Here is a 16339-nt window from a genome sequence, read left to right as displayed (position 1 = left end):
GCGAATATTTATGCATTCATGACAAGTATCATTGTACAAAAATATATGGAATATAAAAAACAAAATACACGTGAGAATATAAAAAAATGAATTTACAGTTCGTCCGGAAGAACAGGAATAGTATAAAACTGATGTACCTATTTTATTTCAGCATATATACTTAAAATGGCCTGATTCTCTAAAAATTTAAATGATACATTTTGCACGGACGCCAATTATCAACTAATTATAGTAAACGTTCCCTGGAGGCACCGAAAAGAGCGCGGTAATGTCCCATCGAAGGGCAAACTCGAACAACGGAATCGGTAAAGTTCATCGTCCGGTAAAGGCGGATTTAATTTCCGGTCCGCGTTAGGACACAGCTCCGTTAACGAACTTTCTTATCGCTCTTCCGGTTGGCTCTCGCCGGAGGTCCTCGGCTGAAGCTGAACTTTGAACGATTAGCTGGTAACCACGACACTGTCGGAGACGATAGTGTCCCATGACTTTTTCGAATTAGGCTATGCGCATGCTATCGATTTTCCGTCACGCGACGGTTTAGTCTCAGCAGATGAACATGAAATTTAGACAGTTTGGTAATAATTGGTGGAAGGCAAAGGCTTGCATTGGGATATGCAAACTTTTCAATCGACAATTTTTATTCTATTTTTTCACGTAGAATCGCTCTCTTTTCGCTTGTACCACAAGTCGCCGAACACCCTGTATAAACTTTGCGTGAAGACTAAAAGGAGTCATCCCGGCTGGCTACTTTGTCAACTGAAAGAGCAGGCGACAAACATGCTCATCCCCATATATAAGCTCCATACTTCTTACTACATCGTCTAAGCTGTCACGCGACAGAAAGTCGATAGTGTGCACCTAGTCTAACCGTACTATTTGTCGTTCGATAGAGCAATACCAGGAGTATTGTTTTCCATTTCTGTTGACCGCTCAGAATCTTCCTGGGCTCGTTAAAACTGGCACAAAGATAACGAGGAAGTGCAAGGAAATCTGTTCCGACGTTATCGCATTAAACGACGCGCATTAAGCACGCGGTGGCGTTCATTAGTATGCAACCTGCGCTTCGGAACGCCCCTTTGCCCCGTTCGAGATCCTTTTCCGGTCTTCCTGGTGTCTCCGCTGCCATCTCGCACGCCGTGGATTGCATTCGCATAATCTGCTTATGCGAGCAAGAGATTCATGCGGACTGACGCTGATTTAAATGCAATTCTTTTTCAAAACAAATTCATAAGCGTTAATCTCGTCCACATCAGAGGAAATAAATGACAATTTGGGAATATTTGACACCGATTAAACAACGTAATCTCACGATCTTCTGATCGATATGCTTGAGAAATAACAGAATGATGCTAATAACAGGAAAATCCTTGAGGTACAGAGACGGGACAAATTCTTATTCGGATACAAGTTTCAAATAACGAATGAAAGATACCCACGCGACATTTGATCTGTTATTTACTCGATAATAGTAAGAATAACGCTGATACAAAGCACTTACAAAAACTGTATAAGTTCGAAACTATCGAAATTTTCACTAATAAAGAATATGTTACACTGTTTAGAAGATAAGAACTATTACGAAGTTAAAATGCGACATTTCCATTCGTTATATATTATTCGAATAAAATGTTCCCCGTCTCTGATCAAACGAATACAACACGAGCGAACAAAGTCGTACTATTATGGATATCGCGTGTTCGACGGAGTCGTGCCGTGACTCGCGTGGGGATATCGTTTGAAATCGCTAGAATTTTTTATGCTCCTCTGGATATTACCTAGGAACAAAAAGGGACACGTGTCGGGACGCGATAACATCATTAGCGCTTATTGTAGGAGAAAAAGTCGAAACCATTCCATTGTATCGCGATGTACAAGGTGCCGCAGGGAATTAGAGCGAACCGTATCGTCGAATCGGTTTCGGATATGAAAAAAAAGACAGGCAGAAGAATTGAATGGTTTTGGATGCTCTACATGCCGCGCCATTGTTATGCATGTAGCTGCAAAGTTTAGTTGCGCCTGTTTTTTTTTCTTTTTTAATAAAACCCTCGTATATTTTAACGTATCATCTCAATGGAACGTTCCATTTTTCACAACAAATGTATTTGGCCATTTTGGCCATCCGAAAATTGGATCAGTTCGAGAGATGCTTTTGTAAACCAAATACGTTTAATAATTGTTTGTTGAAACCTTAGCAAGTCGTATTTTAACGCGAATATAAGCACATTAATTTTAAATCTTGCATACTTGTAGCTAAATGTATGACTGTATAGTAAAAATGAAAAGCATTTAAAAGTTAATTCAATTTTTCTTTGCATTCTAATGTTATATCAGAAACTTTCGGATGGTGCTCGTCCCAATTTGGCATTTTATACACGAAAAAAATAATATACACTCAAGATACGTGGAGAGAAATGAGGTATATTAGGAAACGGGGAAGGGCAAAACATAGAAAACCATAAGCTCAGCGCAAAACTTGAACTGTGAGTAATTGAAGACGTCGTGGTCCGTGTTGAAAAGCTGTTTCATCCATGTCTCACGCATCTGTCTATTTAAGAAAGCTGCGAAACATTCTGTACTGCAATCAACGAGATTAATGATGTCCATCGACGATTTCGAAAAATCAAATTCCAGAATTCTCTCTATCTCGAGAACGATCATCAATTTGTTCGAGACGAATCGACAATTGCGCAATTAAATTTGAGCACTTAGAATTTGGAAGTATTATAATTATATTTCGATATAGATAATTTCGAGATAGAAAATTTCTTTTTTTTTTTTTTTTACAGAAATATCGTTAGGAAATTTTCTATCTACAAATTATTATCGAAATTCTTCATTATATACGCGATATTTACCAGAATAATATTTACAAATACCTAAGATGGCTCCAAATTTAAAAGTCAGTATCGTTCAGGATAAATCGTCCGTTCGTTTTTAGGAACGTCGATATTCCGGTCCCTGTTTCTTATTCTAGGAAGAAACATGGAATTATTATCTAAATAGAATCGCGTCGATGGTTACCTTGCTCCTGTTTCGCGGCGCGAAGTCCTCTTTGCTGGCCTTCCGTCGCTTATCCTTAAGGATCATTCTCGCCGCGGCGAACGCCATTGCTGCCGACGCACTCTCTCCCTCAACAGTCCCGAACTCGACGAACAGAAGCACCGCACAATAAAACCACAGCCGAACACCAGATCCCGGAGGCGCGGATGCTTACGAACGAGTGAACTAGGATCTTTATTGCTTCTCGATCACACGGATTTATCGTTGGATCTTTACGAACGAAACTCGGCATACGAATACACGTGGACTGGATCCCGCGAACGCTACGGTGTTTCTTCTACTTTTGTACTACGCGTGATATCTAAGAGTTTCCTCTTCTTCTATTCTCTATTTAAACGAATATCACTTGGCTATACAACTAATGTCGACGTCGTCTCCTTTGGCCGCCGCCCACGACGTTGCACCTCGCTTCTTGCGCCCAGTGGTCCAAAAAGGAACCCGCGACCGAAGAGACGAGATCGCTGAACACTATCGATTACGATTTTGAGGATAAACACAGCCAGGGGTTACCGGGGATTGACTAGACTCCAGGATTGATTAGGATCTAGGATTGACTATGTACGCCGTTTGCTCGTTCCGTCGAGTCTTCTCGTGAAATTGACGCAGATGAGCTGGGACGACCGGTGCCGTCTTCGGTGTCTCTCTTTCCTCTCGTGTCTCGTGAACGGCTCGGCGACGGGCTTTCGCGAAAGCTCGACGAGGACATTTGCTGGTCGTGACGTCACCGTTATTTCCGGTGGATACCTCGTGCCGCGACAAGCCGTTTCGTCGATGGGATCGCGACCGTTGCAATTTATCTTTCGCGTGTTTTGCCCCCTTTTTTTTTTTTTATTGTCCCGGTTGCTCCTTTAAACGACTACATTCCAGGCGACACGAGCCCGTGGCTGATGCGTCCTCATGGCTCGATCGATCGGTCGTTAGTTGCTGCAATTATGGCCATGGATCTAGAAAGAAACAGTCGTCGTTGACGAACGCCCGCGTTCTATGCCCCTGCGACGTGTGCAGCGACCATGATCGATCCCCGTCGGGGCAACGATGCTTCCGCAGGAAGAAACGAGGGGCGCACCGCCTGCGCGTTTGAATAATTAAACACGCGTGCCCGTTCCGTTCATTCCGCGGATCTAAAATTATCGCAGATTGCTGATAAAGAATGGAGCTACCTTTGCCTCTGATTTGTTGCCAGCCCAGACACGCTATTATACGCTAACGGTCGTCCCCGGGCCTGGCCCGACCGCGGAAGCGATACTTGTCGCCGCGAGGCTTTCTAGTAATTGTCTGGAGGTGATAAACAGATTCGTTTGAGAAACAGTTGTTTAATCCCTTGGGGTATTTCTTTTATTGTACGAAGATTACCTTTGTAACACTTAAGGGTATGTTTCACATATTAATTTGAGTAGCGAAAGTACAAGTGGCATGAATTTTTAGGTCGACCTAATATTTTTTACAGTACACTCGTATACTTGTCACGAAGAAATAGCTATATTTTCTGTTTCGACGTCAAAAAAAAACAGGTAACTGATTAACCTGTATAAACAATAAATATATACTGAAAATTAACGATTATTTTTGCTTTGGAACACTCGGTGGCCACCCCCGCCCCCTCCCCCCTCCCCCCTTCAGCGTCATACTTAAAGGGCGCTAAAATCAGCGAGGTCGTTAACGCGGTAAATAATTACAACAGCTCGTGACCGGCAGCGCGACGAATGAAAACGCGGAAACTCCAGTGAAGAGCGAGTAGTTCGACGAGGAGCCGATGAGCCTCATCGAGGATGACGAGAACGAAAGCAAAATGGAGGGGCGTGTTCGACTTCGACCGCGAAACTTTTTAAATTAAATTCTCTCGACGCCCCGATAAAGTCTCGCGAGGAAACATGGATGAGAACTCGAACGCTCTTCGCGCCGTTCGTTTTTATGGTAGATACAAAAAATTCAAGGGAAGTAAAGCGCGATCAGGTGATATCGTGGGTTGTTAGAAAAGAGAGTTTGGTTCGTGTAATAGTTTGTTTAAGTTCGGTGCGACGATAAGAGCGAACGAGCTCGAACAACGCACGCGGAGACTTGGATCGTCGTGGCGACATAGTTAATGATAAATTTCTATTGACATTTATAATAAACATAAATATTGTAACGTAATCAGGTGATATTGTATAGGTTGTTTGAAAAGAGAGTTCGGTTCGTGTGATAGTTTCTTTAAGTTCGCTGCGTCAATAAAAGCGAATGAGCTTTAAAAACTTCAGAACTAGCTCTAACTCTAAGAAACTCAGGTTTCGCACCTGAGTTAATCAGAAGCGAACAGTTAAGTACTAATTTCTCCTTCTTAGACCTCGTACAATTTTAAGCAAAATGCTTCATGGATACGAAAGGTTACTTCGTGTATATTTTCCTTTTTTGAATATAAAAAAATTTTCTAAAAGGGAAACCCCAGACCTTGGGCCGATTGTTCTAGTTCGTGTATACGCTACTGGACGGTCAGAAAAATATCGAAGTAGTTCCACCGCGTGTCGTAAACGCTGCTCTAGAATCGAGTGCTCTGGACGGGGTACATCGTTCCTCGGAGTCCTGCATTAGGCGCGAATAACACGGTCCGCTGCATCGATTTAAACTTCCCCCGTTTCCATGACACACGTCCCGGCTCGAGATGCGAGCTTATCGCGGGTTTCTCGTCTCGTTAGAGCGAGTGCCGTGAATTACGCGCGCGACGTCCGTTTCTAATTGCGCGACCAAGGCAGCGGAACTCGGAATCGCTACAATCTGCCCCGGGACGCGGTTCGTTCATCACTCCCAGAGATCAGAGGTAGGCGAAATTCTCGTCTAAATAAAAATAACGAACGAAAGATGCACGTTGCATGGCGTGACGAACGTTATCTCTATTTATCTCGGCCGTATCTTTCTCGGTTACAAATGTTTTATTTATTCTCGGAAATGGTTCAATTAAACAAAAAAAGTCTCGTTACAAATGAACATCTACTGTCCGATTAGAAATGGGCATTTATTGTCTATTAGACATGGGCTTGTTCTATCGTCTGACACAGCGTGGGTATACTGGCTTATATTTCATTGGTACGGCAATAATGGTAATTTGGAAGAACCTTAATTTTTTATGTACACAATTAATGCGTGAGCAAATATGGGAAATAAAAAGTAAATAAGATTTATTACCCAATTTACTACTAATTGAACAATGTAAAAAGAAAAACTGAATTACACAGAGAGAATTGGTTGGCTTGGTAGTTTTAGATGAATAGCTGCGTTGCGGCGCAGATTGGGAATGTTGATGTTAATCGTGACGTACCGCTGCTCTCACGGCGAATTAATGCCGCGAAAGCTGGTGAGCAGGTGCGGCGTGGTAGCGTGATGCATGACCGCGATTTATAGTTGCTCTAACAGGACTAAATATATTTTAAACCGTGCAATCAACGTGTTAGAATCCTTCGAATAAATTAAACCGACTAATGAAACCACTTACATTAAATTGGTAGCAAAATATTATTACAAACTAGAAGAGTCATATTGTAACGTATGTTATACAAAAAAAAATTTTGTACGAATTTATACACTCGCACAAATAAATCATTTAATAGAATTGCCTTTTATAACACCACCCAAAGTAAAATGAAACCAAGCAACATGACTTGTCCGACAGTTGAAAATATATTGCTTCACCCCTCAAAACAAAAATTTGGCCAGCGGAAAGTAGTTTATTTTGCTTGACCCAGTACCGAACAAAGGTTGCGTCCCACTGGCCCGCGGTATCGAAACAGTTCGACGTATAAAACGATACTCCGTTGCCCAACCGTGATAGCATCGATACGGTATTACAGCCATCGCTAGTCGCAGCTCCCGCCGGTCCAAGAATCCCAGTTTACGACCTTTTGCAGGCGATAATTTTACGCCCAAGGCGCGAGAGTCCTCGGTGCTCCACGCCCGCTTGATTTGCGAGGCGACAAGCTGGGTGGAATTAAACGCTCGTACCCTTGCGAACGTTACGCTGCTCGAGCACACGAACATTGTGTCGTCGACGATGAGTAATAAAGTCTTTAAGAGGCGTGTACGATAATCCGTCGGCCAACTACAACGAGGGATTAGAATGGCGTTCGGATAACGAACCTGGCGCCACGCCGTTCACCAGCGATTTACGGTTATAACGATGTGCAACGGGCCACCAGCGAGACGTAAAAGCATCGTTAAAAACCCTATCCGGCGACTGTGTTGTTGCAAGTTGGTTCTCGAGGCGTGGCTGCGCACGTACGTCTGGATCTAGTTAATCGATTCAGCATAGGAAACCGGCCCGCGCTGCCACCAGAAACTACCAAGCTTCCCTGTGCATTTAAGCTTTCGAAAAGTTAGTTATAACATGGACGAGGGAGGGAGATGAGGCTCGATAGTCTAACAGGCATTCGACGTAATGGTATCACGCGATAAGGTCCTAAGAATTCTTCGCATTGTGGGAAGAGTTTCCGTAAAGCGGCTCAACTGGAAAATTCGGCAATATTTAGGCATTTTTAGAGCAGGCAAGCGTGCGATGTGGAAAGTTCAAACTCGAATGCATGAATGAATATATACATGTTGAAGTAGTGTTTGGGAAATTTGTGTTAAAGAGTTGTCGGAAATGGCGTCGCTAGAAATTTCAGAAAGTACTGGCCTGGTTTACTTCGACTTTACTTTGAAAATTCTTGCGTATATTGTCTAAAATATATAGCATACTATAGTGTATATATGTACATATTTGGAGATCGACAGAAACGTGCACAGAGAGACTATTCGCATAATTCGCAGTCATGGTTTCGCGGTTCACGTGTAACGGTTAAATAAATAATGGCCAGGTATCGATCGGGACGGTTCTAATCTAAAATCAGACACGCGCGGACGTGTTTCCACGAAACATATCTGATCCGATTTCTATCGCTTATGGCATATACGCGTCGACTTACGCGTACAAACTTCTCCCACCAATGAATTCGAAATTGCCTTTCAAAGAAAATTGAATTTTGACCGATTGAGGATTGATCGTCATTGATAGACACACGGCAAGGTTATCTGGTTAATGATGGAGACACTTGGACGAAAGACCAGTTTTCCTCGAAAACTACACTATTGGGATTTTTTTGCTATTTTTCCATACTAATTTTAGTCCAAGTTAACCCTAAAAATTAAATTACATTAGTACGAGAAAAAAAAATAATTCAGATCTGAATAAGGGTTAAGAAGAAAAGTAGGGCAAAGTGCTATAAAGTGTCACGAGTCATCAAATAGCAAGCCTTTCTGTTTGCGAGTAGCAAATTCAGTGTTTATGTTATTATTGATTATAACTATAATGGTTTGGTCGTTGCGCGTCGCTAGTTCGACTCACTGCGACTATAAACCGTTTAAACCCATTAAAGTTCGCACTGTTATGAGGTACAGCACTCTCTCGTAATATAGCCATTGTCCTATATTGTATTAGTAACGGCATCGTGCTCTTCAATTTCATATTACTATGGACTTTATTTTCTATCGTTTATTTCTTCCATGAAACAAGTTACTTCAATAAAAGTTCAATGTCTGTGCTTAATAGAACATGTAAATAAATTAATTACTGAGCTCATCGCAAGTTTCTGTTTTGTCTCTTAAATTGTAATGTCTCGGTATATACCATTGGTATATCACTAAAACCAAATGCTTTACAATAAATCGTTTAATATCTCGTTGTAAGAACATCGTTGATACCAACATTGCGTCTTTCGAATAAATAAAAATTTAATCTTTCGAGAGCACAGTGCCTCCGCTCCGACTTTGATGACAATTTTATGGGGCACAACATAATAATAGGGTCATTGAAATAGTTCTCCGCGCTTTCTTACTGCGAACACGGCTGGCGCAGACTTTTTTCAAACTTATTCCCCATTCGTGCGCCTTACCCTGCGATTAAAGCTTTCTCCGACCTCGTGCAGCTTATCAATGAAAAGAGAAATTTCATTCTCCTCGAAGAGGCGGGGGATGGTAACGATAGTCCGAACGGCGAAGTAATAACGTCGATAAGAGCGGGCCATTGAAGCCCCAACGAGATTTCTCGATGAGTAGTTTCATTGAAAAATTGCAATTTCTGACTGGACAGGCCTAACAACCTAACCGCAGGCAGGACCGAATGGACTTAATCGGATGCGTGCATCGACTCGGTCCGAAGAATCATTTTCCTCTCGAGATTAAAATATCGGATTTCGTTCCAGAGATGAACTGGACTTTACTCGCGTAATAGATGGCGAATAAAAACTCTATACAGAGGTCTATTGACAAGTTTCAACTGTTCGTTGTGGAATATAATTTGATCTCGTAATTTAAATATATTAATTTCAGACCTTTAAGGTCTTGAAAATAATATCGCAGTGTTATGTTTCGTTTCGTTCAGTTGTATCTTGTCTTGCTAATATTGTCTGGGTTTGTTCGGTTGAGTTTAGTTTCGTTCAATTCTCTTCAGTTACATCCAGGTTTGCTCAAGTTTGACCTAAATGAATTATCTATCATGAATCAGGAACAAATATGTATCCTACTCGCTCGTAATTTCTATACGAGTGCAAACTGCGGTATTTCATCTGTACCAGAGCATATATTATTCGCTAGATATCCACACTACATTCACTACAAATATTGAACAGATAACGCATCAAGAACCGTTCATCGTTTCCTCGCCATTTGAAATTTGTATCTGGATAAGGATTTCACCCTCATCTCTGTTTCGTCCTCCCACGTTCCATCGTGCATGAAAATAGATCCGTATCGCGCAGCGATACTTCCTTCCACTTCGCTGCCGATCTTTCTGCCTCTAAATTCTGTCTCGGAATCCCGTTCCGTTCCGTCGGATGACGTCCACGGGAAAGGCCACGACCCCCAACGAGCGAACCGATACGATAAACGCGGCCGACGAGCCGCGAAATCGGATCGCCGATAACGAACTCCCGAAGAAGAGGTCCCCCAGGAACTAGGCGGGATTACGCGCAGGATTTCGCCCCGGTCTCGTTTTCGTGGCGGAGAACTCCGCCGTTTTGTAGAAACGCGCGTCCAAACGTGAAACGATTAATCTAGCTGGCCTACTTCGCGACGAATAAAACAGAGGGGGAGATGTTGAAAACGTACAGGTAGAGTTTTCACGATAGCGTTACGCAGCGCAAAAAAATAATCTCACTTTAAATAATCAGAACTCGCGACGAAATACGGGCGGTCCCTGATGGATCATCCACGCGAAGAACTGTGCCCTTCAGACTAACTCTATGTCGCGAACAAACTGTGGCACACCTGTGTCAATATCTCCAAACTTCTTCGACAAATTTTTTTCTCAAATCATTTTCTCCGTGTCAATATCTCCCAACTTCGACAAATTTTACTCTAAAATCTAATTCTATGGATGTACTACGGTAGAAGTAAGCATACCAAATTTTATGATATTCTGATGAACCATTCTTGAAATATAAAATAAAACAGAGACATGCACGCATGTATCCGTGTGTACAGAATTTGTTTAAGCATCGGTTGAAAATTACAAACTTAATCTTCTTGTTGACGTTACCCAACGGTAATATTGTTTGTTTCGAATTACTCGGGAGCATTTTCATGGTGCTCCAAGTGGATTAACTAGATACCACCGTTCGCTTCAGACCGACCGTCTTTGTAAATGGCCAAGCATGGCCACGACGATCTTATCGGTAGAACTGGAACTTCGTAAATGACCTTAGTCGCTACGTAAACTTTTTTCCCGACATAGAAAATCCTTTCAGACAATGCATTTACAGAGCACTTGGCACGCTATAGACGAGTACTAGACGAGACGGTATAACGAGCTAATGTAACTAATTGTATACAATTCAACTTCGCTCTAGTATTTACACCAGAGGTGCTCAAACTACGTCTCATACACGCGAATAATAACGCCTAGCTTTTGAAACATTGAATACTGTTTGCCTTCTTTGTGCATAGGGTAATCATGCGGGGAATCTACAAGGAACCAGCGAACGTTCCACAAGCTCGAAGTTACACACCAGTTGGAAGACAGACATCGCCCTTGAATGGGGATCTAACGAGACCGTATTCTCGCGTTACCTCCTGCCAACGAAGCGGAACGAATTTACAATTAGTTGCTACTCCCGTCACGATTCCCTCGTCTCAGGGCTGCGATTCGTCGCGACGCGGTCGACGTTCAATTCCGGCCTCGCCTCGAAACTCGATTAAACGACTATCGATGCGACACGCGTCAAATGCGAAGCCACTGTAGCAGAGATTAACGTCGCTTTGTACGAGTAGTTCATTATGAAACTATAGAAGTCCATCGTTCCTTGAGCCAAGATATAAGAGATTTTTCGATGTTTGAAGCGAAGAAGTGATGAAGCGCGATCAAGCTTTTCCGAATAATTGTAGGAAATGAAAAATTCATTTGGTAATATCAAACTATTCTTTACTTTAGTCAAACTTCTTCAATAGAGTCCGAGTAATTGCTCACAATTGTTCGTAAACATTTTGTTTACCCCAAGAAAAAAAAAAAAAATTAGCTCCAGAGGGAGGTTGACAGGAACAATGCCGAAGCGAAACAAAGCGAGGAGGGACGAAATGAAACGCGAACAACGCTAACCGAGGTCGGAAGGGTGCGGCATTGGATAAACGGGTGGCGAACGCTGCGTTCCCGATGTGTCACGTTGATTATCTAGTACGCGGGGCGTAAACCCAACGCCATAAAAAGAGACTCGAGCAAAGGGTCGGCGGGGGTGTTCGGTTTGTTTTCGCGGACATTGGATAAACGTTACCGTGTCCCGCCTATGCAACGATGGTAACGACTGGACGCGACGAGCGTGGGTACACAGGCTGCCGGTATGCAGAGAAACGGAGTCACTGGGCTATCGATGGCGTGGCTCGTTGTTTAGGTTAACAGCCCTCAGTCACGCACGACCGACCAGGACTATATCGCTATGGATACCACCGTCCAGCCTGTCCTTCCTTTTCACTCGGTTCGCCGTTTCTGCGTGCCCTGCTAGCCACGCTCTGTGTCCCTGGCTTCGATCCACGGGCTTCTGTCCTCGAGGTAAGGTGTCCACTGACGGGGCCTATCCAATGATAGTAATCTGACGTCCAATGACATACTCGTTGACCCTTTTGTTGCGTGGCGACTGAATCTCGCAGTTTAATTTCTGTTGCGTGTAGTAGGGTAAAAATGTGCGCGTTCCGTACCGCTATCTAAAAATTGTGATCATGTGGGATATTTCTTCCTGATCTATAGTAATCGATTCATCAGGATGGGTTGGGTGGCTATAGTTATCTGTTCAACGTTTGCAGCGAACATATACAAAATTATATCTTATTTATAAAGAACAAAAATTTCCAAAGAAATTGGTTATTCATTTACTTCCGTATTTCCGCATCTTATGGAAATTGTTCTAAAGGAAAAATGAATGGCTCAAAGGGTCAAATGATTAGGGATAATTCACCCTCTGTAATTGTCGACACAAACGTTATCCAAACAGTAAATTATAAAGTAAATTCGAATAAGAGATTTCGTATCTTTTCGTACGTACTTTGACGAGTCGTTTCACCCTCTGAATACAGAAACGAACCATAATAAAAACAATACGTGTCGAATATTTTTCTTTGTTCTATAGGTATCAAAGTATTCCTCACCCATCAGGTTTTAAACTCTGGCCATCGTATGATGAATTCCCACTCCTTTTAAAATTGCTATCGCGGTGACATAAGAGTTCCAACATCAGGAAGTGGATACTGTTTCGAATAAGTCCCAAAGCGAACCCCTCGCTATCAGTCTTCGTCGCATTTGTTATCAGTCTCGCAACCCCACTTCCGAGTACACGGAACCGAGGGCGGCGGTTCGAGAGGAATCTTTCCAAAATCGCGTCTTCCGTGTGTCCCGGTCCGTCTTTGTTACTCCCGTGGGAACTTGGTGTGGAGGTAGTATTGATCACTCCCATGCTGCGCCCACCTCCACCCTCTACGTCCTCCGACCTCTGTTTTCCATCCTCCGTTCTGCATCCTCCGTCCTTTATCCTGCACCCGCCTCTATCCAGCCATCCTCGGCGCTTCATCTTTCGTCCTTCGTTCGCCTAAAACGCCCCGCTCAACCCGCTCCACGGAGCGACCGTGTCGCGATATAGCATCTTACGAGATTATCAGCGAGCTGTTCTCTCGCTAAATTGACGTCCCGGGCGACGTTCAACGTCTGACGGGTCCCGCTATAACCGAAATCGGGAGGAATTAACTCGCAGAGATTTTCGTGTCGGTGTTCGCCGGGGCGACGAGGCCCCTGGAGAGAAGGAAACGCGGAGACCTAGCTGCGTGAATCACCCCGCGAGCATCCCTTTGATAGAAAAAGCTGACAACGTCGTTGTCGGAGAAATTCCCTGGCATTCGTTTAGATCGTATCAAATTTCCTCGCGCTTCGAATCATCCAAAGTCTTTTCTGGATCTCTTGTGCAACTACGAGAAGCTATTCCTTTCCCTCGCCATATCCATTGGCGTGATCGCATTATTTAGCGAATCGCTAAGTTCGTATCAATTTGAATAGTTTAGTTTTCGATATAAAAATATTAACAGTTTACCGATAGCCTATTAACCGGACTGTTATACTTTGACCAATAGGAATACTTTCTACCTCTCTTGTATTCAAAGTAAAAAAAAAACCAGTAATTCCGCTTTAAACGACGGCGCGTAGGTGGCAGGAATTCGGCCACTTTTGACGTCTCCGTTCGCGTTTTTATTTTTTTTTTTTGCGCGCGGAATCTCCCCTTTTTCCAGCGGAATGCCAGCAGAATAGCTATTTTCTGAATACTAGACCGAGGATCGAGGATTATCTCCTCTGAAGCGGCAAAGACTGCTCGCGGCGCGAGATCGATACGTGGCGCTGGACAATATCGTTTCGCGTCCTCCAGCTACGACCGCGAGATTAACAGAGGAGAATATGCATTTTGGTAGAGATTATCCTTCCATCGTAAAATATTCATCACGCTCCTCTGTAAATTTTTCCCAAGTTGTACAAACTATAATCGTTCAGAGATAGGCTAACTTTTTATCTCGATGCGTATTTTGAGTAACAAAACATGATGAAAGATAAACAAATTATTGTTACTACAAGAAAATGGAGAAGTATTCGGTAAGATGTCTCTCACTAGTCGAATTAGTCTGTAAGGACAGTTTTAATTTTACTGAAACTTAAATCTGTAAATTTCCCAATTACAGCTGAATTTTAAGAACGAATAGCGAAAGAAACGAAGAACTATTTTTGGTGTTACAGATTGATGGGTTCGTTTGATTATTCGGGCTTCCGAGATGCTCGTTTATTATCCGAATAAAATTTTGTCCATCTCTGTACCGACGTATATCATTAAAAGTCAAATTTCCCTACTTGGTTCTCAGTGGATCTCTGTAAATTAATCTCTGGTAAAAAGCAAGCACGAAGGATTTATGTACTAACAGCCGCATATTCCAACTAGAGAATTTTCTCGCATTTACGTGTACTCTGTGAGCTATTAACTAACGAGTGCTTGAGCCACATATGTACGTTTCATCCATCCATTGAAGCTAAAACACCGAATTACATTAATAATTTTCTCATACCGGTTATAGTGAATTTAAGGTGGTTAAAAATAGTTCTTCCTTTTATTTAATAACAGTAATGCTTTCTTTTCCTATTAAATTTAATACTAATAGAATGAAAAAGAGTAAGAATAAAATTTATTAACATTCAAAATGGATTCTACTTTTGTAATTAACCGAATACATATTCCTTTAGATTTTTATATATTTTCGGTTTTATTTTGTTGTTAAAAAGAACTAGCCCGAGGAATGCATTTATAATGCAACGTGCTTTCCAGGTAATCGGTAAACATTTTATAAAATTGCGCACCGGTCTTCATAAAAAATGATCAACAACTACCTCATTTCTCAGCTTGCGACAATGTCGCGGGCGCTTAAGCTTTACGAACTATTTTAATCACATTTTCCACACCACGACGAAAGCCCTTGGTTTTCTGAAGAGGACTACGACAAAATTCAATAGCCTCTTCACACTCGGAGCGTTACTTTCTTCTCTAGTTCTTCAGCGTTCTCGAGTATGCATCGGTAGTTCGGTGTCTGCATTATGACAAGTACGAAACGTTGGATGAAAGCTGTCGACACAGATTTCTTCGTGGCCATTATGGATCGTAATTGGAAAGGAAATCACAAACGGGTTTAGGATTATCACGCTAGCTAAGAAAACAATCGTAGAGTGTGTCGAAAATTTGAATGAAAAGATATTTACTTCGAGTAATAATTAATTACTTTAGACTAGGTAGTAGGTAGTTAATACAAACACAAGATGAAGGGGTACTATGTACCTTGTATAATTAATTCTTCACTTCTAACAAAAAATGAGATATTAATATTACTATATTAATTCATATATTTTAAATACATTGAATTATGGTTGGTACGCAAAGGCAGAAGAATTGCGGAGCCGATCCAGCCTATATATTTTCTCTTCGGTAATGTCGTGGAGTTCGCGGCACGTCAGATTTATGCGCATTAAAACAAAGAAATAATGCTCGGTGCATTTAGATTGGTGTACGAAGGGGTTAACTGGAAGTTCCCATTGACTCGCACCGCCGTCATGCCTGGGATGCAACGAAATATTCGTGGCACGGTCGCGAGGGGGATCATGATTTATGGAAATCGTCAGCGTGGAAGGATCCAGAGAAACGGTTCGGCGCTGACGGCACTGGAACGCCGCCAATCCCTGGACGAAAAATCTCCGTATTACGTATTTAACGTACAATGTAAATGAATCCTGCGTCTGGCTTGGGAGAGGTTGGAGGAGTTGTCGCGCGCGTTCCGCGAGAAAGAAAAACGACCAAACGAATTCGTCGATGGGCAAAAGGAACGGGCAAAATTCTATTCAAATAATAGATAACGTATATGACCAACCAAGAGCAATTTATTCGAGACGCTTATGTGATCGAAGAGTTGAGCGTTTATTTGACGGTGCGAGACGTTTCATTTTGTACATAATAGTGTTGTAGGAAATTATATGGAAAATATAATGTCGTAGTATCGTGCACCCATACCCAAGAATAAGGAGTCAAGTATGAACACGAATCGTAGGGTGCGGAATTGGTCGTGTAGGCAAAGCGGTCGACCGTGGATCCTCGGATCGTGGGTTCGAATCTCCGTGCCTTATTTTTGGTGGAGACTCCTACATATGGGGGCTCGTCCGGGATGGGGGGTTACAGCGGCAGAGGACCGGCCAGTGACGATGAGTCACGATGAACAACAA

The 16339-nt window shown here is 42.5% G+C and overlaps 1 protein-coding gene across 5 annotated transcripts in view; it reads right to left on the bottom strand.

Annotated features, from left to right (window-relative positions):
- Positions 1–16339, bottom strand: part of LOC128875835 (neo-calmodulin-like) — an 89247-nt gene that overhangs the window by 31616 nt on the left and 41292 nt on the right. For 2 of the 5 annotated variants that reach the window (XM_054121754.1, XM_054121752.1), the window contains exon 1: positions 3022–4292. The exons of 2 other annotated variants lie outside the window; for them this stretch is intronic. In XM_054121754.1, the coding sequence (XP_053977729.1) occupies positions 3022–3108 (87 nt within the window). In that variant the 5' untranslated portion in view covers positions 3109–4292. Of the gene's footprint in view, positions 1–3021; positions 4293–16339 lie in introns of those variants that run through there. One more of the 5 variants, XM_054121751.1, reaches the window with a different exon arrangement.

The sequence above is a fragment of the Hylaeus volcanicus genome, chromosome 4, assembly GCF_026283585.1.
Source record: "Hylaeus volcanicus isolate JK05 chromosome 4, UHH_iyHylVolc1.0_haploid, whole genome shotgun sequence".
Taxonomy (NCBI): Eukaryota; Metazoa; Arthropoda; class Insecta; order Hymenoptera; family Colletidae; genus Hylaeus; species Hylaeus volcanicus.
This window is presented reverse-complemented; position numbering and strand designations above follow the sequence as displayed.